This window comes from Lycorma delicatula, chromosome 10 (genome assembly GCF_047948215.1).
Source record: "Lycorma delicatula isolate Av1 chromosome 10, ASM4794821v1, whole genome shotgun sequence".
NCBI classification, from domain to species: domain Eukaryota; kingdom Metazoa; phylum Arthropoda; class Insecta; order Hemiptera; family Fulgoridae; genus Lycorma; species Lycorma delicatula.
In genome coordinates this window covers 62,244,259-62,271,797 of record NC_134464.1, presented here as the reverse complement: position 1 = coordinate 62,271,797, position 27,539 = coordinate 62,244,259, and the positions used below count along the sequence as shown (strand labels likewise).

At 28.6% G+C, this 27,539-nt stretch overlaps 1 protein-coding gene across 3 annotated transcripts in view; it reads right to left on the bottom strand.

The window, feature by feature from the left end:
• The window catches only part of LOC142331129 (potassium voltage-gated channel protein eag-like), a 754,244-nt gene that overhangs the window by 140,277 nt on the left and 586,428 nt on the right, over positions 1 to 27,539 (bottom strand). For all 3 annotated transcript variants that reach the window (XM_075376818.1, XM_075376819.1, XM_075376820.1), the window contains exon 4: positions 21,928 to 22,060. In XM_075376818.1, the coding sequence (XP_075232933.1) occupies positions 21,928 to 22,060 (133 nt within the window). The remainder of the gene's footprint in view (positions 1 to 21,927; positions 22,061 to 27,539) is intronic.

Sequence of the window (27,539 nt, the reverse complement as noted above, 5' to 3'; positions counted from 1 at the left end):
TTCTTTAAAATAGAGAAAACGGTGTTCTCACTTGCGCGATATCAGAACTATAGGGAGGTTGATTAATGATTTCATTGCAAATAATGATAAATTAAATTGTTGTAAATCTTCACCATGTTAAATTTGTTGCGTGAAGTAAATCACTATCATAGTAAACATAATCTTACTGGACCGCAAACCATCTTTAATTTTGAAGTGTTAGTCTAAGTTTGGATGATCATTATAAATATTCATTTTGATGATAAACTCTATTTCTAAATTTATGCAGTAGAATTATTTTTTTCTAAAAATGTAATAACGGGTAGAATTATTCGTTTTAGAACTTAGGATAAAATAAACAGATCACACAAAATTTCAATCAATAGCAATAAAATAAAATAAATAACTGTCCTTGGGAAAAATATTAAACTACTTTGATTAGAAGTCGTCCCTCTGTTATTGATCCATTCGTCTTTCCTATACATATCCTATTCTTTATTATTTCTTCTTTAGATGAGTGTCAGTGGATGGTGTTAGCCAATGTGCTCTGCTTCCATCTGTGGCATCATGCTGGCATCTTTTTGCAGTCAACAGAGCAGCTTCTTCTATTTTATATCTGTGCGAGATAGAAATACCACAGAAACCAGGTGTAAGACATTAATGAATGTCTTGTATCTGAATTTTGTTATTGATAAATATATAACCCAAACTACCTTGATCCCAAAAACATATTGGTGGTAAATTTAAAACACGATCCTTCTTTATATAACTGGTGTTTCAAAAAGCACACAACTTTATGATTAAGATGTTAGAAGTCACACATAGGTAAATTTTATTTCTCCCTATATGTCAGTTGGCAACACTGTACTCCAGGTTAGTAACTTTTTGGGGTTTTTTTTAACCTCTGGATCCACCGTTAGTCATTCTTCAGAGGATGAAGATGAATGAGTAGCGTGTGTGAAAATGCCATGGCTGACTAGGATTCAAACCCGGGACCTCCGGATGAAAGGCCCAGACGCTACCATTCGCACCAAGGAGGCCGGCCAGGTTAGCAGCTTGTGTTGAAATGTCCTTCTTATGCACTAGTCTTATACCAGTATAAATTCGTCTCTACTGTGTTAACTATGTCGTTTTACAAGGGTGAATGTGTGTATTAATGAGACTTATTTCGCGTATAAATCTTACGAACGAGTGAAAGATAAGCTTCGGATAAAGTTTCCCAATTCTTCAGTTCCTAATAAGTCGATAATATCACGTTCGATAATAAATTTCGTGAGAATGGGAATGTACATGATCGGAAAACCACAGGTCGACCATCTCTGTTAACCGCAAAAGTCCTAGAAGATGTGAAAAAACGTTTGACTCGTTCACCCAGAAAGTTATTTTCAGTCTGGGCTCTTACTATCTACAGCTTTCAGGGCTACTTAAAAGTTATAATCGAATGTTTATCGCATCGATGTCGTTCAATAACTGAAAGAAGTAGACCACGCAAAACATTTACAGTATTGCCGTCGGTTCGTTCTCTTGTTCATGAGGACGGTATTGAAATTTTGGATAGTGTTTATTTCAGCAAAAAAATACGGTTTCACTCAGATCTATATTAAAAGCCACAACTGCCGAACATGGAGCGCTGAAAATCCTCACGCGTTTCATGAACGACTATTACACGCATGTAAAATTAGTGTTCGATATTCCGGCGCCGTGTAACCTTCTTTTTTTTGACAAATCTGAAGACGGTGTGATTTATTGCAACTTAATCGAACAGTTTATTGCCATGTTAGATTTACGCTAACGAGAATGTCGGTTCCAGCTGAAAAATGCAACATACTGCTAAAGAAACGCTGGATAGTTACGGGAATATTTGGCCATCGTTTGATATACAAAAGGTTGTGGCCTCCAAGATCCCCAGCTCTTACATCAGCAGACGTTTTCCTTTAGGGGTATTTAAAAAGTGTAGTTTTTAAAAACAATCCTCATTCACTTAACTAATTGAAGGCTAATATTGAAAGTGAGATTTCAAACATTACGAAAAGTGGCTGCCAATGTTATGAAACGTAAGTTAGTAAAGGTAATTTGATTATTATTGTATAAATATTTTACTGACATTAATATTTTTGTAATAAAATCACGTCATCAAACAAAGGGGTTGTGTCCTTTTTGAAACACCCGTTACTTCACATATTATTTTAATTCTGTAACATATATAAAATATCAAACGGTGGCAGAGCCTGAAATGACAGTGAACAAATCAAAGCGTAAGCTAATAAAATTTAAAGGTTTAACAAGGTAATGAAATGTGAATAAATCGCCGACTTTAGAATCTAGATTTACTGAAAAAACTGTATATCCTGCAAAATGGAGTTGTTTCGATTAAATGTAAAATTGATGACGGCTAATAGTCAATCATTAACAAAAAAAATTAACACTTATTACCGATACTTAGAAAATAAAATTGAATGAATTTTTAAACTTGATAACGTAGCTTTTATTCTTTTTTGAAATAACAAATTACATTATCATTAACATCAAACATTACTGATATTTTATTTTGTTAACAAAGTAATTTAGTTGAAATAGCATTGATATAATTAATTTTTATTGGCTGGATGAAATTTTGAGGCTGTGATTTTTTTACATAATCGAGGAGAATGAATGGCCTTAATCGAAAGTGATCATTTAAGATATTGTTGGACCACGTAGATAAGTATTAACAATAACAAAATGAATAAAAATAAATTTACAAGAATAACAGGACAAAAATTCAATTAATCAAAACTATTTGCAATATACAAATTCACTCATCTATAGCCTAATAATATCTTAAATGATCAAATACAGTTAAAATCATACACCCTCTTTGATTTCATTATAACTTCCAACTCATTAAAAAATAAAAAAAAAATATTCTGTTCAACCTATACGTACTAAATTATTTACTATTAAGATTGTAAAGTAAAGTCTATAATATAATAAAATTGATAACCCCTCGAAAGTAAATGAAAGTATAATTTGTCTTTTTCTAAACACTTACGAGTATCTCTTAAGCATGTCTGAGAGCTAAGCTACTTGAGTCACTGTTTCAGATTACAAGAGTCGCTATTCTTAAATGCAGCGACAAAACAAGTTTTTATTTCTTTTTGTTAATAACCACAATTAAATTTTAATAAAATTAAAAGTTTGTTGAATGATTGAAACGTTTAATTATTTCAATAGTAAACTAAGATTACTTAGTTATTTATACCACTCAATACTAGGATTATAATTTTTTTTATAATATTCTACTTTTTTTTATTTATATTTAATTGTATTTTCATGTTGAGATATACCAGTATCACTGAGTAAACTGATAAGAGATGATTAATATTAGTTTATTCTACAATAAGAATAACTATCATAGTAATATGTGTTTACAAAGAAATATCCTTAGTTAAATTAAAATCTTTAACATGCAAAAATTAATAACCTGCTTCATGAATCCACTAACTCTTTTGCTACTTATAAATGGATAGGTACAATATACATATACGTTAGGTTTAAATTACATCATAACTTATCATTGTATAACAGAATTAATAAGTTATCATCACAAAAAAAATTTTAAATAGTAGTACTAAGCTTAAAAAATATAATACGATACATTAATAATTTTGTTATATACTTTTCAAATGAATTAGAAAATTAGTTTTGGCAAGTACAGCTTTAAAGTAAACATTCATATATTGACTGATTTTATGTAAACGGTAATAATAACTGCTTTTAAATTTCTCATTATTATAATTATAAAGTACACTTTAAAAACTTGGTAAAAAAAAAGGTTGTACTTTCTTATTTAACTGTCAATCTAGATGCATTTTGTTTTACTCAAAAGTATGTTCAGTAAAAAAAAAAAGCTCGTGTGTACTTATGTACGCACGTAAGAAGTTATACATCTTTGGCGTGAATAAAAAGAATGTTTTAACCACTGAAATATAATATTTCAGTGGTTTTAACGCGTTCAAACAAATTTGAACTGAGTCAAACGATCGATAGACGACATTAAATATCATGAATGAAAGTTTGAATAAATAACGCTTAAATTAATTAAATAATATTTATTTTATACAGTTTAAAAAGTATTGAAGTACTCGTTGTCATATAAAACAAAGTTCATCGAATATATTTCGATTGGTTTAGTTCCATTAATTCTTCGGAGGACGATTGAATAGGCACGAGGATTATCACCGGGCTTATGATATGAAAAACATGATACAAATAGTTTTATTTTATAATAATGTATTTTATGAAAAATTTGTTTTTGGTAAATTTAAAATTATTCATGCAAAATCAAAAATTTATCTGATGTGTGCTATTTTCTGTCATTAAAAAATATAATTTTACTCATAAAAAATAAATAACACATAAATATAACCTTAAATGTTGATAAACAATTTTCACAAAAAAATAAATAAATAAATATACGCTGCAATATCAATAAAGTTTTATGAATATGAAAAATATCCGTCTTCAGAAATCCGTATATATATAAATACATATTTATTACGACTCAATATCTGTTATGTTTACAACACGTGCTAATAACTTAATTGCATTGAACGACTACACGGATGTGCGTGCAAACTGATCCACTTGTGCCTGCGCAAATCTTCATGGTGTGTTACATCAGCGCGCGCAACTTCCGTAACTTGCTGAAAATTCACTGATCAATTTATCCTAACGCGTCGAAAGAAGTAAAACTTCTAAACTTTTATTATTTATAAATATTAAAAAATAAAAACATACATTATAGAAAACATCTTTGTCACATCTTAGATTATATAAAATTGTGCGATTAATTTTTGTGTAATCGAAAAATCATCTTGCCTGTTATCCTTTCAGCAGTGTTATGTTTTGCTTCTTTTTTTTAAAAAAAAGCATTTAGGTATTAAAAAATAATTGTTATATGGTAATTGTTAGCATTTTGTATTTTGTTAGCATTGTTAACATAATCTATCAAACAATACGAAACAGAGTAATAGATTGTGTCAACAGTTGAAGTATTAATTATGATAAAGGATTTTGGATATCAAAGAGTGCATTTAATAATTCAGTTACAATCAAGCAAATATAAATTCAGTTTGTCTGCAAATAGCTGATGGTTTTCAACAATAAGAGTTATAGATAAATTTAGTTCAGGGAGAAGAACTTTCAGCTTTTGTTTTATTTGATATTTTTTATGTAAAATAATATTATTTAAAAAAATTAATAATGACACAAATTGATCTGTTTAAGTATTATTATGCTAAAGATTTTTATTTTCAACAATATATTATAAATAATAATAATAATAAAAAATAGCTGTTTACTCTAAAGCCAGTCCCTGTGATGAACAGAGTGAAGGTGTCACATGTACAGACAAATGCCACCTACTTGTTGAAAACCTTGGTATTCGATTCAGAGAAGATGGTAACAGTAAATCACTTCACTACTCATTGGCTAGTAAGCCTGGTATAAATGCTTGTAATTTTGAGAGTATCATCTTTGGAAGTAATTTGTGATTAATGTCAGGGTCACCTACTGGCAATATCATTGTAGTACAGAAGAATAGCCTTCATATGAAGTAAGTTAAAAGAGTTCAAGGTATAACTGAATAATTTATATTTTGATAACAATAGTTATCAATAAGGTCACACTAGACATCGTTCCGTATTTGGCTTTTAATTAAAACCATATCCTAGACTAGAAATACAGCTTGTGTAACAAGCTTTGAGTATACTTACTATATGAGGTCTGTAAATAAAGTAATGAGCCTGGTGAAAAACTTTTTATTTACAATCCAATTATAGATGGAATCTATCACCTTCGAAATAGTTCCCTTGGGAAGCCATACAATGCTTCAAACGGTTTTCCCATTCTTCCTAGCAGTGTTAAAACTCAGAAACCGGAATATCCTTCAGATGGTCAGTTACATTTTTTGAAGTGTGCCACTACTTCCTCTGGCGTTTTGTTTTTGGGTCATACGCAAATATTCAAGATTCATCACCAGTAATAACATTATTTAGAAAATCAGGATTAGTTTCAATTTGCCCTCAAAGATCACGACACACTTCCACCCTGTTGTTTTTCTGTTCAACAGTGAGGTTTTTTGGGACCAATTTTGCACAATTGTTTTTTATGTCCATTTCGTTTATCAAAATTTTATGGACTGTGGTATGGTTCAAACTCAATTGTTCTGCAATCATTCTGACAGTTAATCACCAGTCGTACTGTATCAAGTCTCTGATTAGCTCAACATTGTCATCACTTTTTGACGTTAACGATCTTCCAGAGTGTGGATCATCTGCAACTGATTCCCAGCCATCTGAAAATGCTTTAAACCACCTAAAAACCTTGGGCTCATGACAGAGCATCATCTCCATATGCCCTTTTCAATTTTTAAAAAGTTTCAGTAGCATTCTCACTGAGTTTAACACAAAACTTGATTGCAAAACTTTGCTCATAATTAGTACCACTCATTTTTGTAACACAATAAAAACTCGTTTCACAAAAAGTTTGTTTATGTCTAGCATGGCCACAGTAGACTAAATATTAATACTTATTATAAGTCATCTGTTCATATAACCATATGTTTACTAGTAACTTTACAGTGTTGCCACTCTGGCTACAAAAAAAAAAAAAACTAGTCTCTGCTTTATTTACAGACCTTATGTGCAACAGATACAGCAAATTTTCATTCAACAAAGATATAAAGAAAGATGTTCATTTATGTACTCTCTTGTGAATCAATCGATCTGTTGATGAATATTTAAAAATAATATGGGGACTTTATTTTTCCATTAAATATTATTAACAATAATATAGAACCAAAAATAAGATCTGATTAAACTTAGATCTGGGGTTTACACTCTTTAGGCTGTATTGTACATTATTTTACAATTTTGAAATAAAATTTCAATAATATAGTTGAAGTTGTGTAATGTTCTGTGGAATTTTTAATTCATTCTACAGGTTGGCAATACTAACAGCATTTAATATCAGTAAGAATTTGTGCTGCTTCAATGGTAGTATCAATATAATAAGAGACAAATAATTCATAAAATTCTGGTTAAGCTACTGAAACATATAGGTTGTTGTAAATAGCAGCATGGAAAAGCGTAAAAGATGGGTTTAAAAGTAACATTAAAGAAGTTGCTGATGAAGTCCTGAAATTAAAGACAGATTTCTATGATGAGTTGAAGTAGTTTATGTAAAATTTACTGTTTCTCACTGAGGATGCTATGATATAAAGGAATACAAAGGACAGTAAAGTCAAAATAAATAGTAACTGAGTAACAAAAATTAATTGTGGAATATCAGTTAGGTAAAAAATAGGTATGAATTCCCATAGAATAATTTTATATTTTAAATGTGTAACAAAACAAATTAAATACAGAAATATAAATTCACAAACTAAATTAAACTAACTTTATTGACAACAGTTTACCAGTGAAACAACAGAACCTGAACTAGTTAGTTTAAAATTTTCCATTACATTAAATATTTTAATTTCCTTCAAAAATGAAAACTATTTATTATCTAACTATTTTTATAAATGATAATACTATAAGTTATTTCTTTTAATAAAATTTTCCAGTTAATTAATATATGATCAAATATTATTTTAGTATCTCAGTTATAATATATTGTACCATATATAGATGGGAATAATTTACGTAACTAGATCTGCTTAAAAAGAACCAGTCAAAAATTCAAAATTTAGTCTAGTTAATACTGAAGTGAAATGATGAATTTGCCAACAAAATCACATCAAATGCAATGTTTATTAAAAAATTCTACTTTATTTTTTTATATTGCATATAATTGTATTTTTTATATTGTATACAAAATTTATATGTACAATGGTTCTGAAAAATTATTGAATAGGCTTATTCCTTGACAAGTTCTGTTTAGAACATTAAATCAATCAATTATGAAGTTTTATTTCCCACCCACAATTGTTCCACATATTACCAGGATATTTTTTAGCTTTTAACAAGTCAGTAATAAATAAACATAATTCTTTTTTGTTATTAGAATTTTAAAATTATTTATACATTATCTTAGGCTCATTTTTTTTAATAGTAAATTAGCAGCATGTTCATTACTATTCCATGATTTTTATATAGTAGTTAGGTTATTAATTATGAGTGAGAAATAATGATTTTTGTGTTTAGCAGAGGAAAGAATTCCAGCCCCTGAAATTTTGTAAAATAACTACTAGAATTATTTTGTTGTTTTTTAACATAAAGCAATACCATTTGATTTATTTTTTTAATTGAAAATACTAAATTAATTATAGTTAGCAAAAGTTTTAAAAATTTTTGTCGTAAAATTCAACTAATTTAAAATAAATGGAGATTTGCTTCCAGCAGATTTTTTTCTTAGAGCTAATGAAACAGTTACTTCCTCAGCGGTAATGTCACTGATGAAGAAATCACATTATAATTCTGAAAAGATCTTATGGAAGAATATTTCCAAATACAGTACTTAGAAAGCAAGTCATATTGAATTTATCATTATATAAAAGTTTAAATCATATTTGTTGATGCTGATTAATGAAATCAAAACTCATATAACCAACAAGTACAATCATACCTAATAAAAAATGTACTTATAAACATTTTTAATTCAACATCAGCTTTTAAAAGTATTAATTTTGTGGTAAAGTTTGTTGGGTGTAAAAACTCCTATTGACAATAGGCATGACTGATTATAATGTGGACAGAAATTCAACTGATAACATAGTAAATATTAATTGCACCAATCTACTACTTCAAAATTATAAATTTAAGAAATAGAAATTACCTTTTATTTTATTTTTTCAGATCATATTTGTAGTATTATTCATATATATATATATATATATATATATATATATATATACACACAGTTAAATCACATTAATATAATTTAATAATTTCTTATGAATCAGTAATGGTAAAACAGTAAACCTGTATGAAAAGAAACAAAGAGGAACATTTTATTTCATAATTTAGTAGTAGACTGTAATCTACTACTAAATGTATATGAAAAAAATTGTTTCAGTATCTAATAACTAAGAAAGTCATATCCCCTATCATCAGATTTACTCTTGTTATACAATGATATGTCATGATGTAATATGAAAACAATTTTAACAGTTTATTCATGCAGACAATAAATCTGAATTTTATTAAAATGATTTTGTTTTAATTTAAAATTAAAACTAAATAATAAATTACATTATTAAATAATAAAATACTATGTAACAAACTTAAGATAATACATACAATGGAATGCTAAATTTAAATATGTGAATATAGTAATAATGTACTGTATACAACTATTAAAATGGGGAACTAATCTATCAAAAAGTCAAATACTAATATAGTACAGGATTGTTATTACATTAAATAATTCATTTATATGTATATATATATATATAAGAAAAAGAAACAAGCTAAAGAAATACATAATATAAAAATAGTGTACAGTAATTAGTATAAATATATGATAACTATAATTATAATATAATAAGGCAAAAAGGTGCATTGCAAGGGGTAGTGTAGGTATAAAAAGTCGTATAAAACTATTTAAATATTGTATATATCATCACTACATCTACAAAGAAATTTTACAGCGTAGAAGAAAATAGAGTAGTGGGAGGGGGTGGTAAAAGATATGCTAAATTATAATAATATTATTAAAAAGAAAACTGGTAATAAAAAAGGTGAATATAATAAATATATAGAAAAAAAGTGAATTAGCTAAATTTTTTTCAGGTAATAATAATAACACAATAAATTACATAGCACAGCAATTGTATAATAATAAAATAAACAAACAAATAAGGACAGGTGTGAAAAAAATAAATAGTAAGCGAGTTGCAATTTTTATTTTATATACATTTTTTTTATATGTGAGATTAAAAGGGCAACAATCTCTGACGACACAGTGTCCGATAAGAAAAACAAAATTAATCATAAAAAGAAGAAAGTAAAATATGAACTTATTATTAAAAATAAATATCATAAACATATTAAAATTTAATTTTTAATACATTTATTTTTTAATGTACAAAAAAATGTGTTTATGTTGAAAATAATATATGTATGATTTTACCTAATGCTGGTATAAAAAAATGAATTAAACTAAAAAAGGAAAAAAATTCTTCAATGATTTAAGTTCATGTTTACCTCTAAATTTGAAAGAATAATAACCAAGCTATTAATTCCACAGCTTGCTCCATACATCTTTTATAGAGTAATTGAAAAAAGACTTCTTTTTAAAAATAAAAGAGAAAATAAGGTGATCACTGCTTGGTAATTGTCACTAACTGATCATTTTAATGAGTATTTAGAGGAAAACCTACTCATTAAAAATATGTTAATTAAACAGTGAACTAGATTCAAATTTGAACACAATCTGGTGTAGAAAAAAACAATAATAACATTAACAAAGAGTTATCGCTGCAGATTACCTTTTTCGGCTCATAGCATTATTACAACAATCAAAAATGTAATATTTATCACAAATAAAGCATCCGTGAAGTAAATTTATGGAGGTACAAGTGAAAGCTGCTGATCATATATAATGTGAACCTTTTTTTCCTTTTATTGTAGCAAATATTTTTTTATCTAATAACTGTTAATGTAACATGCAGGGTGCTCAGTATAAATTTTACTAGTTCTCTATGTTTCATTTTATTTTTAAGAACGTTTTTGCATGGATACCCAAGTTGTCCACGTAAAGGAAAATCCAAGAATCTTGATACATCATTGTGATTATGTGGAGTTTTAGATATAGAAGTTCTTCATAAATTGTGCATGCGAATATGTTTTATAAAATATAAACGTTAGAATACAACTTTGATCAAATCCATATGACAAGTTAACAGAAAATATAAGTTATGATGGATGAAATTGCTATTAAAATTGAAATTAAGCATGGTACAACTTGCAACAGACTTGGCTTTTATAAAGTAAGAATTCTTTGAGTTTAAAAGCATCTGATAAACCAGCATATGAAGGCTTAGTGATTATCAGCGTTTAATTTATACAAAGAAAGAATTTTGGTAAACAGTTATTTTAATTAAATCAAAGACTTTCTGTGTACAAATATATTGGATAATAATACATCAAATAACTCATCATTGCTTCTGTTGTTACTGTTATTAACTACATTTGGTGATAGAAATCATATCAGTTCAACCATTGCTTTTACAAATTGAAATAACTTAAAAGATTATAAATTTTAAACAAATTAACTACAATTAATCAATTTCTAAAATTTGATACAAATTGAAATATACCAACATTAGAATGACAAATGGATTCATATATTAATAATTTAGGATTTTTTTGCAGGTATGGAGGCATTAAAAAATACTCCTAATACAAAAATAAAGAAAAACAATAAAAAACAAAATCTTTTATCGTTCTCACCTGTGAATAAAATACACGTCTTCAATATCTTCTAAATGATAACAGAATGATTGACTAACAAATTAATGACAAATATATATATCAACTAAATCAATAATGTGTTATTATAAGGTGTGTTATTGCTATATATTTAAGTATAGTAAGTGTCATAATTTTAAAATTCATAAATAATAATTATTTACTTATTTACCATACGGAGTAAGATCACTTATAACAAAGCTTATAGTGAATAATAATGTCAAGGGAAAATACACAGAAATCACTATTTTATATATATACTTGCCGTTTATGGCTTGCTTCATTTGTCCTTAGTGTCTGGACCTCTGCTGTGTTTGTTATCCTCATGGTTATGAGAACAGTACTGTTAAATAACAATTAAAGCATGAAACGTACTCTTTCCTCCAACACTTCTCTCGTTCTTGACATAGAAGCTCTCATATGCTACTTCTGTAGAAAAACATATCCCTTTTGGTTCCCCTTTCCATTACTCTAAAATACCCTACATTTTGGGAAGAGGTCAAGGTCTGAAAATCGGATATGTTATAAAACGCATAGTCTGTTAGTTTTACATTGAAAAATGAAATCAATAATGGTATTAGGTTGTCATCCAAGAGGAAAAATTCACAACAAGAGCCCCCAACAGGGCTAGGGCCTTAGTTTGTGGCTTAAAACCACCCATGAGCTAACACGAAGTATCCTGAAAATATGAAAGCAATTGGTCGGTTGGTTCTCAATGATGCTGTTGCAAACAAACAGAACTGCCGCAAACTTTTGCATTTATATATTACATAAATAATATTAAAAAAATCTAGTTTACAAGTATAATTAATTGCAGAAAATAAGCAGGCTGGCCAAGGCATGCTTGGCCAGAGAATCCTCCTCCACAATTTGATGAAATTTCAATTTATCCATAATGCATTTGTATTGTGGAGGTTAATTTATTTTAAATTTATGAAAGGCTTATCTACTATATTTGATCCTTATTCTGTTTATACTTGAAAATATTTTTTGTAAAGATCAGGATCAACTGGCTGCTTCTAAATTATTATAAAAGTATTTTACATAATGGTTTATTAAAGTCAAAATGAAATATGAGGCTAATTATTATTAGATGTGGAATTGATCATTTTAATGTTTCAATAACCTTCATTAATCTCAGCAATTCATGATTAAATTAATTACAATTGAAAGATATGTTAAAATGCTGTTAAAGGTCAATTTAGACTTAAGAATACTATATATAGTAGCATCAGTTTAAATCTCTGGTTTAACAATTAAGGAACCATTAATCTTTAAGATCCTATTTTTTAATTACAATTACAGTATTTGAATTTAAAAAATTATTATTTTTATTGTAAAAGAAAGAAGAACCAGAAATCATACTTAAGCATATATGAATAACATAAATGGATCTCTTATGGTATTTATAAAGCTTGAAAAAAAACCAGTGGTCTCATAGACAACAATACTGTCTGATATGTTGTCATAACGTTCAATTATACATGTATGAATGTAGCAAATGACATGATGAATGGGATTATTTTTTAGTAATGTATTTTAGTGTTGTTTGTACACCCTCTTAGCACATTTTTACATGCAGTTTAGGATATGTAAATAACCATATTCCTTAGACATAAGTAGAAAAAAGAATTTGTCCAATTCAGTGAAATTAGAGCTACTTTATTACTTGATATTTCATCTCTCCACAAATATGTGCATGTTCAAGTAACAGGTAACCACTTAAAGGCTGTTAGACCTGTTGAATGTGAAAATCAGCTCTTTCTCTATATACATACACACACACATATATATATATATAGTGTTAATGAAAACTGTTTCAAGAATTCAAGGGATAATTCCTCACATAAAATAAAGAAAAAAACTTTATACCAACATCTGTCTGGAAGTGCTTAGCTTACCGGCTCTCAGCCATTTTGTTTTTTAACATAAAAATTTATTTCTCAGGAACAGTTAATCAAATCAAGCTGAAATTTTGTATACTGTTAGGGTACCTAGAGATTTACTTTTATAAAAATAATGAACCTGATCTCTCAATCCATTTTAAAATGGCAGCCACTTAACTTTTTAACAGTTAATGTCTTTGCAACTGCTAGTTTATTTAAATATCATGTTTTATAAAAAATGTTAAGTGCTTTATTACAAAGAATACAATTTTATATTTACAATATTACAATTACAATATTACAATTTATTTAGTCAAATCCATTCAAAAATAATAAAGTTACAGTAAAAATTCTTGAAGTGAATCCCTCTAGATTAAAAAAACCGAATAAAATTAAATATGTCAACATGATTTAAATTAAAATAATTTTATTAATTTTATCAAGTAATAAATTGTAATAATTTAACACGAGTAATACTGAAAATACTACAATAAAAGAAAATATTACTGCCAAGAATTTTTGCCATAACGTTTTTCTTTATGAATCGATTTGGATAAATATGGTGTAATTTTCTTTTTCATAAAACGCTTAACATTTCTTGTAACAACAAAACATTTAAATAAACCAGTGGTTATGAAGATAATTGAAAATTCTTCACGATTGATTCTTCATGATTAATTCTTCACGATTAATCAATCCTGAGAAATAAATTTTTATGTTTAAAATACAGAATGGCTGATAATCTAAGCGTTTCCAGACATATGTTGAATAAAGCTTTTTCTTTATTTCAATGTTGGGGATCATCCCCCAAATTCTTGAAATGGTTTTTATAAACACCCTATAATATTTTTGAAAATTCAAATAATTCATTAACATATTGACTACTGTGTTAATAAAATTTAATATTATATGAAATATAAACCACTAAAACACAGTAATTAAATAAGTTAAACTTACAATATTTATTTCTAATAATTAATTTTTGCAGTATCCCGCATCTTCATTAGGTATTGAATTCTGTAACTGCATTAAAAAAAAATTTTTTTAACAATTTGTCTTTTTATTTTAAGTTATCTGCTATGAAATTTTGAATTGTATTATGAACGTATGTAAATTTTACTGTACAGTTCTGGAATGATTTAATCTTAAGTTAATTACACAGCATTTAAAGATTAAGTTAATCACTGCACTACTGGACAGCAAAATTTACATATACGTTCGTGATAAAATTCAAAATTCCAAAACAGAAATTAACATATAATGACAAATTATTAAAAAAATTACATTTTAAAGTAGTTTTAGAATTCAATATCAATTGATGATATGGGATACTGCAAAAAACAATTATTGGAAATTAATATGGTAAATTTAACTTACCTAATTACTGTGTTATGGGATTTGTATTTCATACAATATTAAATATGTATATATATATATATATATATATAGATAGATAGATAAATACAAAGTTTAAGCATTAAAAATGGAGATGACAAGTAAGCCTAGAACTAAGGCTACTGACCCATAATATAAGAAACTGCACAAGAAATATCCTCATCAAAACCTTCAATTACCAATTTCTGAATTGCTATTCTCCAGCTTTTTTTTTTATTGAATTTTGTGCCAGTACTATATTTTATCCAGTACTATATAATAAACCTATGCAAGAATTATTGTTATTTCATTAGGTTAATTATAAGTAAAAATTGGCTATATAAATGCGTTAACTACTATTAATAAATTAAAAAATGTTCCAATTATAAAACAGTAGGGTAAATAGAAAACTAAATCTATTATGAAGATTTATTATTGTGGATTTAAACAGATTATTATCTGTTTAAACGCCAAAAAATAACTTTTTAGAAAATTAAATGTCATACAAAAATCAATGTGTTTACGACTGTATGAACTGATTTTATTTAAACTAATTTGGCAATCCTACTTCAATAAAAAATAAAATAAATTTTTGAAAAGATAAAAAAAAATTTTGCTAATGAGCGAAATTAATTCTCAATATAAACAACATAATAAAAAAACAAGTATTCTTGTTTTTATTCTTAGAAATAGCAATAACACACCTTTCTGAAGAAATGATGATCACACTGTAAGACATTTAAAAATAAATAACATGAAATTTCTGTGAAATGTGTTAACTTATATATTTTGTGTGTGTGTATATAATTAATTAACAATTATAATACAATATATATTTTTTATTTTGTTTACTAATTAAAGTTCCACAGTTTAACAAAATTGAGTCAAGTAAATTAACTAATTTACCGAAAAAAAGCTTTATTATATTATAATGGTCAATACTGTGCATTACTATGTGTAATTAATATAAAAAACCTAATTCTGAGTAAGCCATGTTGATTGTTTGAATGATACAAATAATTTTTATAAAATTATTATTAGAAATAATGATATATGATTAAAAATTAAAATACATTTTCTTACAAAGCATGACTGTAAAAATAATTTTTGTTTCTTTTTTAAAAATTATACTTCTTGAATATTTAAAGGTATATACAGGCCCAAGTATTCTATTAAACCTTATTTGTTCTTAGTTCTAGTCTGATGTAAACAGATGTCATTACAACATTTTTTCTAATTGGCTAATCAAACAGTAGCAAATGAGTAAGAGCATGTGCAATGTATGCAGTACACTCATGCTTCAGGAATAAAGCTAGTGCCATGAAACTCATTGTATAAATGGCTTGTATAAACAATGTGCTTATAATTGCCTATAGTGTGTTAGTTAAATGAGTTATTTTCAGTGTGACAAGGTTGATTGAGTTCATTGTTTACATGAGGGTAGAACAAAGAAAAAATAAAATATAAAATGTGATTTCAAACATATCTAAAAAAATACATGTCTTCCTGAAGAGTTTTATTTACAGACAATAAAAGACCCTACTGATGTTGATAGATGTATGGATCACTTTATCTCATCACTTTCTAAGGAATTATCTTAAAGGTGAATAGCCATGGAGTATTTGTTTTTTAGTTTTTCAATTAGTTAAGCCTCAATTAGTTTTTTAAGGTTAGAAAAATTAGAACTGTTGATCATACTACTTATAGGTTACATGAAAAACATGAGGATGTTATAACATCCTATCATGATATTTTGGTTTGTTCACAATGAAGGATGTGAAGAAGACTGTATATGATTATGATTTTGGATGAATTAAGCACTTAGACACAATGGTCAGCAATAGGAAAGTATTTAAAATCGGGCATGATTTTGGAAATAATGATTTAAATTGGTGGGCATTATCTATAATTGTTCCAAAATCTTTCAAAATATGGTAAGAATAGTATTATATTATAAAGGAGTAGTAGGAATATTTATAATTATCAAGTAGCAATGAAGTTATGTATTTTATTTTACTTTTTTTCAGGCACTGATTAGAATCCTGAAGCTGCCTTTTCAAGGTTCATTCCTGTTCTTCTTTTTTGTAGTTGGTTATTATAAATAGCCTATATGGTTTAATACTGTAAGGAAAATTTTTCCTTGGAAAAAATAAGACAATCATTGTGGCTAAAACACTAGATATGATAAAGGTGATTGTAGTACAGCTGAGGTTATTCCTTATAGTAGAAGTCTCCTCTTTGCAGATTATAGATAGAGCTGTACCTGATTCCTGGTTACATCAGATTTTTAAATTGGTGGGCTGAATATGCAATTTATTTGTGAAAAATATGCAAGATAAGTTAAAGATTACTTAATTCAACATCTTTTTTTAAACTTTTTTTAATTTTATATACACAGTTGCTATCTGTTAGCTATTTTTATAAGTTCCATTTTGTAGATGAATTCCTGTTATCATATTTTCACATAGCTTATATTATTATCTTATAAAAAGGTTTAGTCAGATTAAAGCTTGACACGCTGGGAATAGTCCTGGATAAACGGCTTACCTTAGGAGAACATGTTAAATATGTGACCCAAAGGGCAAAGGCCGTCAGGGCTTCACTATACCCAGTACTGAACAGTGCCAGCCCATATCCACTGGCGACCAAATTGCTCATTTTTCGGCTATACGTCCTGCCGATTCTAACATATGCTTACCCGGCATGGGGAGCTTTATTGAACTCCACGCTTCAAGAGAAATTAGAAGCCGTCCAAAACACATAGCGTTGCGGACGATATTTGGAGCACCGTGGTTCGTCAGAAACGTCACTCTTCGCTACGATGCGGGACTACACACCGTATCCGAGGTGGGGGTGGTGCAGGCACGCAGACTGTTCGGGAGAGCGGCCGTGTTCCAACACGGCCATCTCCGGGACATCTGCCGAGAGGACCGTACTCCACAGGGTATAAGAAAACTGCCTCATGCCGTATTAAACGAACCACTGTGAAGAGGCGGTACGAGAGTCAAAAAATGACAAACCAGGCTTAGGAGCCTCTATAACGCGTAACCTACATATGGAAACCGCGCGAAAGTGACCGTTTTCGCAATTAAATTTTGTTAAAACTATGAAAAGCTAGACAGCACTCCACACCGTTCCACGAAGAGACCACAATTTAGTTTAGTCAGCATATGCGACTCCCTTCGGAGAACGGGGCGCATTTCTCCCTTCAAATAACTAGGGCTCCGTTAGGGGCACTCCTGCTAGCCCATAGGTGTTGGTACCGAAAGGACTTCAGTGAATGGACTGAAGGGGAATCACGCCGGGATTACTAGGCTCAAAAGCTTAGTCTCTCACGGTCAGAACCAGTAAATAAATTTCACGCTGGTCCATACGGATAGGAACGCAAATTACTAAATCTGTCCATAAATAAAACTTAAAATTTATAACCGCCACTAAATAACCGATGAAATCCGCCCGATAATAGAAAGATACAGCAGCAAGGGACATTGTCCAGGCTCTGCAATCTGTAGGGAGACATATTGAAACTCCCGCCATTCTTGCGTTCCGTTCCGTTAAAGCTTGACCATTAATTACATTTTTTTCTGTTTAACCTTCAGGACCACCGTTAGGTACTGTTTCAGAGGATGAGATGAATGATTTGTAGTGGTTTGAAAATGTCATGTCTGACGGAGATTTGAACCCTGGACCTTCGGATGAAAGGTCGAGACGCTACCACTCGCACCGTGGAGGTCGACATTAATTTATATTTTGGATCATTTAAAAGAACCATTTTCAGATTGATTAAATGAGTAAAAGATAAATCTAATAACATTATTATAGATTTGCTGTAAATACAAAATAATTCAATTTAGATATTGCCTAATGTGATATGAATTATTAGAATAGTAATTAGTAGAATAGGCAGTTGGTTACTGTGTACGGTAATAATGTAATGATTGAAAGAAATGGCCGAAAATGGTGTGAAAGGTTTAGAAATAATAGAATTAATGTGAATGATGAAGAACGTTCGGGGAGGGCTTCAACGTCGCTCAACGATTTCCAACATGGCAATTCTTTTTCCTGATGTTTCAAGAGCTGTTACTGGTTGTATTGTTCATTAAGGCTTCAAAAAGGTTTGCGCACGTTGGGTGCCGCATATTTTAACGGAACATCACAAAAAAATCCGAATGGGATCTGCTTTGGAATTTTTGATGCGCTGCACAGAAAAATGTGATAAGTTCCTAAATTCAATTGTTAATGAACCATGGATTTCGTATTACACGCCAAAGAGAAAACGGCAGTCAAGTGAGTGGCGTTTTCCTTAATCACCAACCAGACCAACAAAGGCCAAATCACATCCATTTGGACGCAAACTGATGGCAACACAGTCTTTTGGGATCGGTTTGGCATACTGCTGATTGATTTCATGCCAGGTGGTACGACTATCAATTCAGAAGCCTACTGCGCAACTTTACATAATTTACGGCGCGCCATTCAAAATCGGCGATGTGGGCGTTTGACCGACGGCGTCGTCCTGCTTTACGATAATGCACGTCTACATGTTGCGGGTCCGACAAGTGATTTACTGAGAACATTTGGATGAGAAATTTACGATCAACCACTATGTAGTCCGGACTTAGCTCCTTCTGATTACCATTGGTTTGGGAAATTGAAAGAATTTTTGAGTGGTAAGCAATTCGTGGGCGACGATGAACCTAAAAATGCTGTTAATCAGTGGCTAAATCAGTGACTGGCGGCAGAAGAATACGACGAAGGTAATTTGAAGCTGGTGTCTCGCTGTGATAAATGTCTTAATTCATGTGGCAACTATATATATAGAAGAAGTATAAGGTAGATAGTTTATGAGAAATAAAAAAATATTTATAAAGTTTTCAGAATAAATTTTTTACATTGTCTTTACTTTAGAGGTAACCTAATAATAGGAAAATAAAACTGAAAAAAAAAAAATAAGTAAAATTTTATGGGAATTTTTATCTTGTTGATAATACTAAGCTTGACTGAAATCTAAATCCAGGATTTTTCAGATAAAAAAATAAAAACATTACTACTGCAACAGGGATCAAATGAATGGATGATTCTATTTATTATTATTAAGAAGAAGAAGAATCATTTTTTTGTTATAAAAACAATGAAATTGTCTTCATCTTGTATCTTATATTTTAAAAGTTGCATATTAGTCTTATTTTTATTAAGCTATAAATCAGTTTTTTTAAACAAAAGAATGTTTTATTGGAAAGTTTAAACAAGAAGATAATGTGCTCTCCTGAGCATACTTAAACTGTTAAGATACTGTTTTCAATGAGATTTTTTAAATTTTCTATGCCTATGTATTTTATTTAATTTATTTAATAAATAAAAATTTATCTCTTCTGCCATTGTGGTAAAATATAAAAAATGAATCATACATTATGTTTAAATGTCAAATGTTTCATACTTCAATCGAAAGTCAAAAATAATTTTTAAATGTAGTTTAAATTACTATTATGTTTCTTAATATTAATGATATTCTTCGTTTGGTTATGAATAAATAAAAATACACAGAAAAAAATTGAATATTTTTATTAGTAAGTAATTATGAAACTTCAAGTAAATGCATTTTGAATACAAACTCTTCATATGTTGCGGGTCATGTTAGCAATAAGTAATTCATATTCACATTCATGCATTACGGGTAAACCCTCCACTTTCAAGTTTATGCTTTATTCCATTTTTTTATGTCAAATCAAAAAGAAGTTTAATATAAAACTCATTTAGGATATATGTCATTTAAACTGATATTTTAAAGAGAATTTTTTGACCAGTCTTTGAGTAGCAAAGCCGATGAATAATAAAGAGTGGATAAATTGAATGTATTTACAAAATAGATTACCAAATTCAGAACATGTAATTAAAGGAGTAGATAATAAAATTGTTAAGTTATGAAAATGTGGAATGCTGATGATAACTGTTGTGGTACCACTGAAATATCACATGGCTCTATGCCATCAAGAAGGAGAAAAGAGGAAACAAAAGTGAGAGGACTAATGAGATTTGTGGAGTTGGATCAATGACTGCTGGAAAAAACCATGGGGTTTAAATCCCATAAATTATTAATATAATTATTCCATAAATTTTTTTCTGTTCATTAATACATTAATTATCAATAGAAGATGTGAAATATAACTGATTAATGAATGGATAACTCTTTCATGTAGAAATTTCTAGCTTTGAATCATGTTCAGGCCGTGCATTTTTCAAATATAACAAGTATTACACTAAACACTCCAACACATAAACCCACAATCTTACGTTTGAATAGAACTATATTTCTATTGATTTAATAATCGCCTTATATTAATGGAAATAAAAGTAAACAAAACTATAATAGTGTATACATATGTACATATAAAATAACCAAAAAATCTAGGTTAAGTAAATATTTTATGTTGATTAAATTAAAAATAAATAAATAATCTGAATAATAATTATTGTAAAATTCTGAATAGTAATTAAAACAAATGAGATACATGAATTCAATATCACGTGATTATTGTTTGTAGACTAAACTATGTATCACATATAGGTACGTGTATAAATGAACAGCGCTATGCATAATTGAAGCTATCAATAGAACACAACACTGAATAGTAACAGCGTATGGCACTGTAAAGTACATTCAAATTAATCATCTCTCTTGCATATTAATTAAACAATATTACAATGCACACAATACTATATACTATAGGCCTGGAAAATTATTTTAGTAATTTAGAATTAAGAAATCAATGTAAACATCTTGTTGAGATATACTAAAGTGATGAAAACATTAGGATTTTTTAATTATTTGAAGTAAAATCTTCTTCTATTAATCTAAGAATACTTCATCTTGCATTCAATTGATAATTTCTGATGATAGAATACTGTGAAAGAAATTATAACATGTTTTTAAATGGAGACGTGAAATAGTATCTGAACCAATGCTAACACTTATATGAAGAAATTCCAGTCCAATATTGTTTGTTTATGTTCGGATTATTAAAAATCAAAGTAATTTTGTATGTAGCTTACTAATAAACATTAATTAAGAAAATTTCATCTGATTAAAATAATAGTTAAAAAAACAATCAACATGGCTATTCAGAAATTTTGTAACAATTAACTAAAATATGAATATTTTTGTGTTTGGTGTATGTCTGAAGTATATATTTTTTAGTGTGTGTTATTTGAATTAATTACAAATTATTACTCACTGTTCTTCTTGTAGAGGAGAATTTCAAACTGGTCGTGTAACTGGTTTTCTAACACTTCGTCAATACGAGATATTGTCTCCTTATCTGTCAGTTCTCCATACATAAAAGTACAGCGGCATGACTTTTGCATCACCTAAAAAAAACAAGTAAAAAAAAAATTAAAATAAATATATAGAATAACATTATGAAATGGAGGTCGCAGTTTAAAAACAAAATTAAAAAAATATGATTCGGATTCTCCATCAAACTAAAAAATGAAACAAAAGCTATGAAATGATTTTTTAGAAAATATTTTTGTATATAAAAAAGTAAGTTTTGATGTTTATAAAATGGTAATTTTGAGGTGTAAAAAGTAAAGCGTTTTTGGAGAAAGAAAAAAAACATTGTTTCTTAGAAGAGATAATTTTTTTATAACTTCATATATATCTAAAAGATTTAAATATAAGTAAGGCAATAAGGATGAATGATATGCTTTCAGAATTGTTGTCTTTTTTAAGAGAAAACAGAAAAAATAAGAGATAGATTATTATGTAGGACTTATAAGGCTGAAGAAGTATTCACAGTTATTAAAGAAAATAATTTTTGCCATACCAAAAAAAAACAGTATTACATCATTTTAAGAACCACTGCACGATCAATCTAAAGTTTTACACATAAAAGTACATGTCAGGATATCTTTATAATTTACATAAACGATATGGTGAAAGGTATACAAGATTAAGATCGGTTCACTTTCAGGAATGAAGATCATCGGTATAAGTAAGGCTCTTCTGGCTCTCTGACTAATCTTAGAAGGGTGATTCAAGAAGCAATACAGGAAATGAAATACAAATTTGATAGTTGAGTAACTATACAAGGGAAAAATTAAAATATTACAATTCGCTGTTGGTATTGTCTATTTTGCAAAAACTAAAAATGAGTTAGAAGGAATTCTGAATTGCATGTAAGTTTATACCATTTTTACTAATCAGTTAACAGCTGGAAAAAAAATTCAATTTGAAAATACAAATAATAGTGAATAGAAGTTTAAAACAAAGAAATGAATGAAATGAAAAAAATTTAATAAAAAAAATTAAAGTTAACACAGATGAACACAATGTAGGAGAAATTACGGAATTTTATTATTTAGGAAGTAAATAAAATTATAAAATATAGATGAAATATGGTGAAGATAAAAAGCAGATGATAAAAATAAGTATGCTAATAACCGATGTTGGCCTAAGGATAAGAAAAGTTTTCTGAAAATTATTTGTGTGGAATGCATTTATTGTAGTAAAACAGACAATAAGAAAATAAGAAAAAATAGAGTCTTTTGAAGCGCACTTTTGAAGAAAAAGGATGCTAAAAATAAGATGTATTGATAAAACACAAAATGAAGAGCTGCCTTAAGACAAATAGAAGAGAATAAAAGTTTGTGGCAGAATCATGTACAGGGGTAAAATCATGGTCTATGTAATATACAGATAGCTAAGGACGCAGGAAACACTAATTATATTAAGGTAAAATGTGGCATTTCACAAACAGTACAAAAATAAATGCAGTATAGCAGCAAATTTCTGATGACTAAATATGTGTGTGTGTGCACACATGCATATGTGTGCTTCATGATAGTAGTAATTCCTTAAATAAATAAATATATATACATATCGATGGATAAGATAAATAGCTGAAATAATTACCTTGAATGTTTTAGAAAAAAAGAAGTTAGAACACAAAAAATGGAAATGCCTTAACACTTTATAATAAAAATAATCCATATTCAAAAATGAATAATCAAGAAACTATAAAACTAGTTTTACCAGAAGTGTTATGTAGTGTGAAAAACAACAGAATTTCTCTGAAAAAAACTCTAGTTGAAAAAAAAAAATTTAAGAAAAATCCATGACACAGAACTCAAAGATAATCTTCATAAATTAAAAAAGTCAAAAGAAATCAACAAAATTTTTAAAAAATTATAAATTTGTATGGTGTGGAATCTTGTTATAATTTTTTTATTAAAATTATATTGAATAACAAACCATCTGGATGAAAAGATGCTACAGAATTTTTTTGGTGGAAGAATCATTTCTAATTAATTGTGGCCACTAAGATCCCCTGATCTGACTAGATCAGACTTCTTTCTGCGGGGTTAATTAAAAAAAAATTGTTTGTAGGAGCACTTCACAACACTGCAGGAATTGAAGACAAACATTACCAATTCATTAAGGAAGTAGATAGGGTCTGCTAACAAGAGTAGTCAGGAATATGGTCAACCATGTTGACAAGTGCATAGAAATGGATGGAGATCATTTTCAACACCTTCTGTAAATTATTAAGTAAGTGTTTGTTAATAAACTGTTAATAAACCAATCTATGTGATCGGGTCTCTTTTAAGTTGAACACCATTCTGATGTAAGCAGAAAAACTAAGAAAAAGAAAAAATTAAAATAATAAATATTTTAAACTAAAATATAACATTTCTGGAGGTTAAATCTTAATTTTTATTTAAAAAAATGTTGACAACACAGTGTAGGACTTTTCCATCACGCGACTTTTTTCTGATGCACAGCTTATACACACACAACTTAATTTAAAATATTTATCATTTTACTTAAATACAATATTTTTTGTTTATTTAATTCAATGATTCTAACTAAAGGGTGCGCGCATACTGTATTTCATTCTTGCAGGTGTGGTGGTAGTAGTGGTCATTTTAAATACTGTTTTATACTTTAAATATTATTTACTTATTTAATTCTACTGCTCATTTGTGACATCACAATACAGCAGACGACTACCACAATATAGCAGACGACTACAACAACTGTACATTACACTAGCGTTCGTTGTGGCGAGAGGGGGTAGTATTGACGCAGTATACTCACTTAGTCACTAGTATATTTAGAGCATTTTTTGGGGTAGGAATGAAATTTGCAAATTTTTTTTTGCAAATATTATTTTTTAATTGCTAACAAATGTGGCTAACAAAAATAAGACCTTAATTAGGTGAAAGTTCAAGATGATGACCTTGCTGTACAGCCTCACTCCCTTGACCTTTTAAGTTGAAAATTTAATTGCATTAATGCCTCATATATAAAAGTAATCTGACCAAATTTAGTTAAAATCGGTTCAGTAGTTCTGAAGATATAAGGTAATTAGAGGCCAATACCAAACACAGACACATATCTATGAAAATAAATATCCAGAAAATTTCCATTTGGTTTTTTGGGTTCCTTAGGTGTCTAAATGTCAAGATCCAGTGAAAATCGCATATGTCTAAACTGGACCGATTGCAATACTTTCCTTCTTAATCTGTAGCATTAGATGGGAAAATAAAACTGTGACACGTAAAAGCATACTTCATTACCAGAAATTTAGAATAAGTTTCTGCACCAGGAGCTTGATAAAAAACGTAATAAAAAATACATCGTAGATCGAAGGGTGGGTGCAGAGGTCAAAGGAGGGTACAGCAAAGTAGGATGATGCCTGGCCCCAGCAGAGAACAGTAACAGCATGTCTTCAAAATCAAACCGTGTTGCAAAACTAGTGTTTTTTCAGTTTCTATACCACGTACAGAGATTTTTTATGTAGTAACTGAATGCAAGGATCACGATTTTTGTTGTAGAATACAATAATTTCCCCCAAAAAATTATAAGGTTAAAAATAATTTTTAAGGAATGGTTTTAACTGTAATGTACAATGTTGCTCTACCATATTTTGAATCTTATTTTAGATTTTTATCCAAATTGTGAACTCACAATCCAGTTTAATCAATTACGTTGCACTTTTTGGTAACAGTTTTCACAATTACTTAATTTATTTTATTATAAAATCATAATTTAATTCATAAATATTATGATGTTAGTTTTCTTGTTTTGATAATTATTTCATCATTATCAATCTGGTGCAATTGCAGATTTTTACTGCATAATAATTCGCTTTTTCTGTTGTATGCTTCCTTTGCCATCACTATCCTTTCTTTTATTTCCATTGCTATGTCTCTCCAGTCCTATGTCACCATAGTCCCCAAATATCTGTAATTTTTTATTTTTTCTATTTTTTCTTCACTTGTCCTTACCGTTATGTCCTTTTTGTTGTTTACTTCAATTACTTTAGGTTTTCCTAAATCTATTTTCATTGTGTACGCCATTACTTCCTCCACGGCTGTTAACAATCTCTGATGCTGCCATCAGCTAGAATTACAATCAGTAAACCATTACAATTTTTTTTTGTCCTCCTATATTTATTTCTTCTTCTGTTTCTTCTTATATACTCCTTATCATATCTTTGATGTAAATGTTGAACAGTGTGGTTGAGAGGCAGCATCCTTGCCTAACTCTTTAACCTAGATCCATCCAGTCAGTCACATTCTTATTTATTTTCATTGCTTCTGTTTGTCTCATGTATAATTCTTTAATTATTCTTCTGTCTTTCCATTGTACTTTTTTCTCTTTAAGCATCTCTATCATTTTCTTCCATTTTACTCTACCAAGAGCCTTTTCTAACTATGAAACACAGACTCATTCCTCTTCCCCTCTCTAAATAGCTCTCTCCAACTATCCTTAGTAGCCCAGTGGCATCTCTGGTTTCTTTACCTTTCCTGAAGGAAAACTGTTCCTCTCCTGCAATCTCTTCCATTATTCTGGCAACCTCAGTTTAGGATTCTTGACAATATTTTAGCAACACGGGCTATTAAACTTATTGTTCTATATTCTGTACATTTTATTGGTAAAAGTTTCCTTCGGTATTTGTATCACTACTATTTTCACAAAGTCTTGAGATCATTTTACGATATGGTATATACTATTACAGAGCTCAGATGTTTCCTCCACTCTTTTAGTTTCTTTTATTAATTTATTAAAGGAAGGAATAAAATTTCCTTTCCTTGATTTATACATTTATAAAATTTTATGAGAAGTTCATCTTCCAATTGATTTTTTTTCTTAATTACCTTAATTGCTTTCTGCACTTCACATTTTATTATTGATGATCCTTATCAGCTACTTCCCATTCCTTTAGTTCCTCAAGTCTTTCTCTTATCATATACAGGAACATAATATAAAGTGAACGGTTATTGGAAGATAGTGTCAAGATAATTAAAACTAATGAAATAGTTTTTATTTAAAAATAAGAAGAAATGAAAACTGCAAACATTCATCTAAAAATAAGTAAGGAAAAATAATAAGAAGGTTTGCGCTTGATTCAACTTGACATTGAAGAACTTAAAATCACCAGTTTATTTTACATGAAATCTGTTAATTTCATTTCTTTTTTTTAATAATGCAGGTATGAATAAATAGAAAACAACATTTTTTTTGTTGTTGTTTAAATTTAATAGACTAATACATTAATGTTTAATGTTAATACATTAACGTCATTAATGTTTACATTAATAATATAATGTAAATGTTATATAATATTTACAATACACAAATGTACAGTCCACAAGGAGTTCTGGTGTGGACTATGTGTACGATGAGACACCTGGTGTATATGTGAAACTTACACCTGTAAATTTAAATTACTGAAGAATTAAGAACAGGTAAGTTATGTATATATGTATTTATTGACTGTGTATGTTTGCTTACTTGGTATATGAATAGCCATGCAGCAATTATACAAAAACATATAAA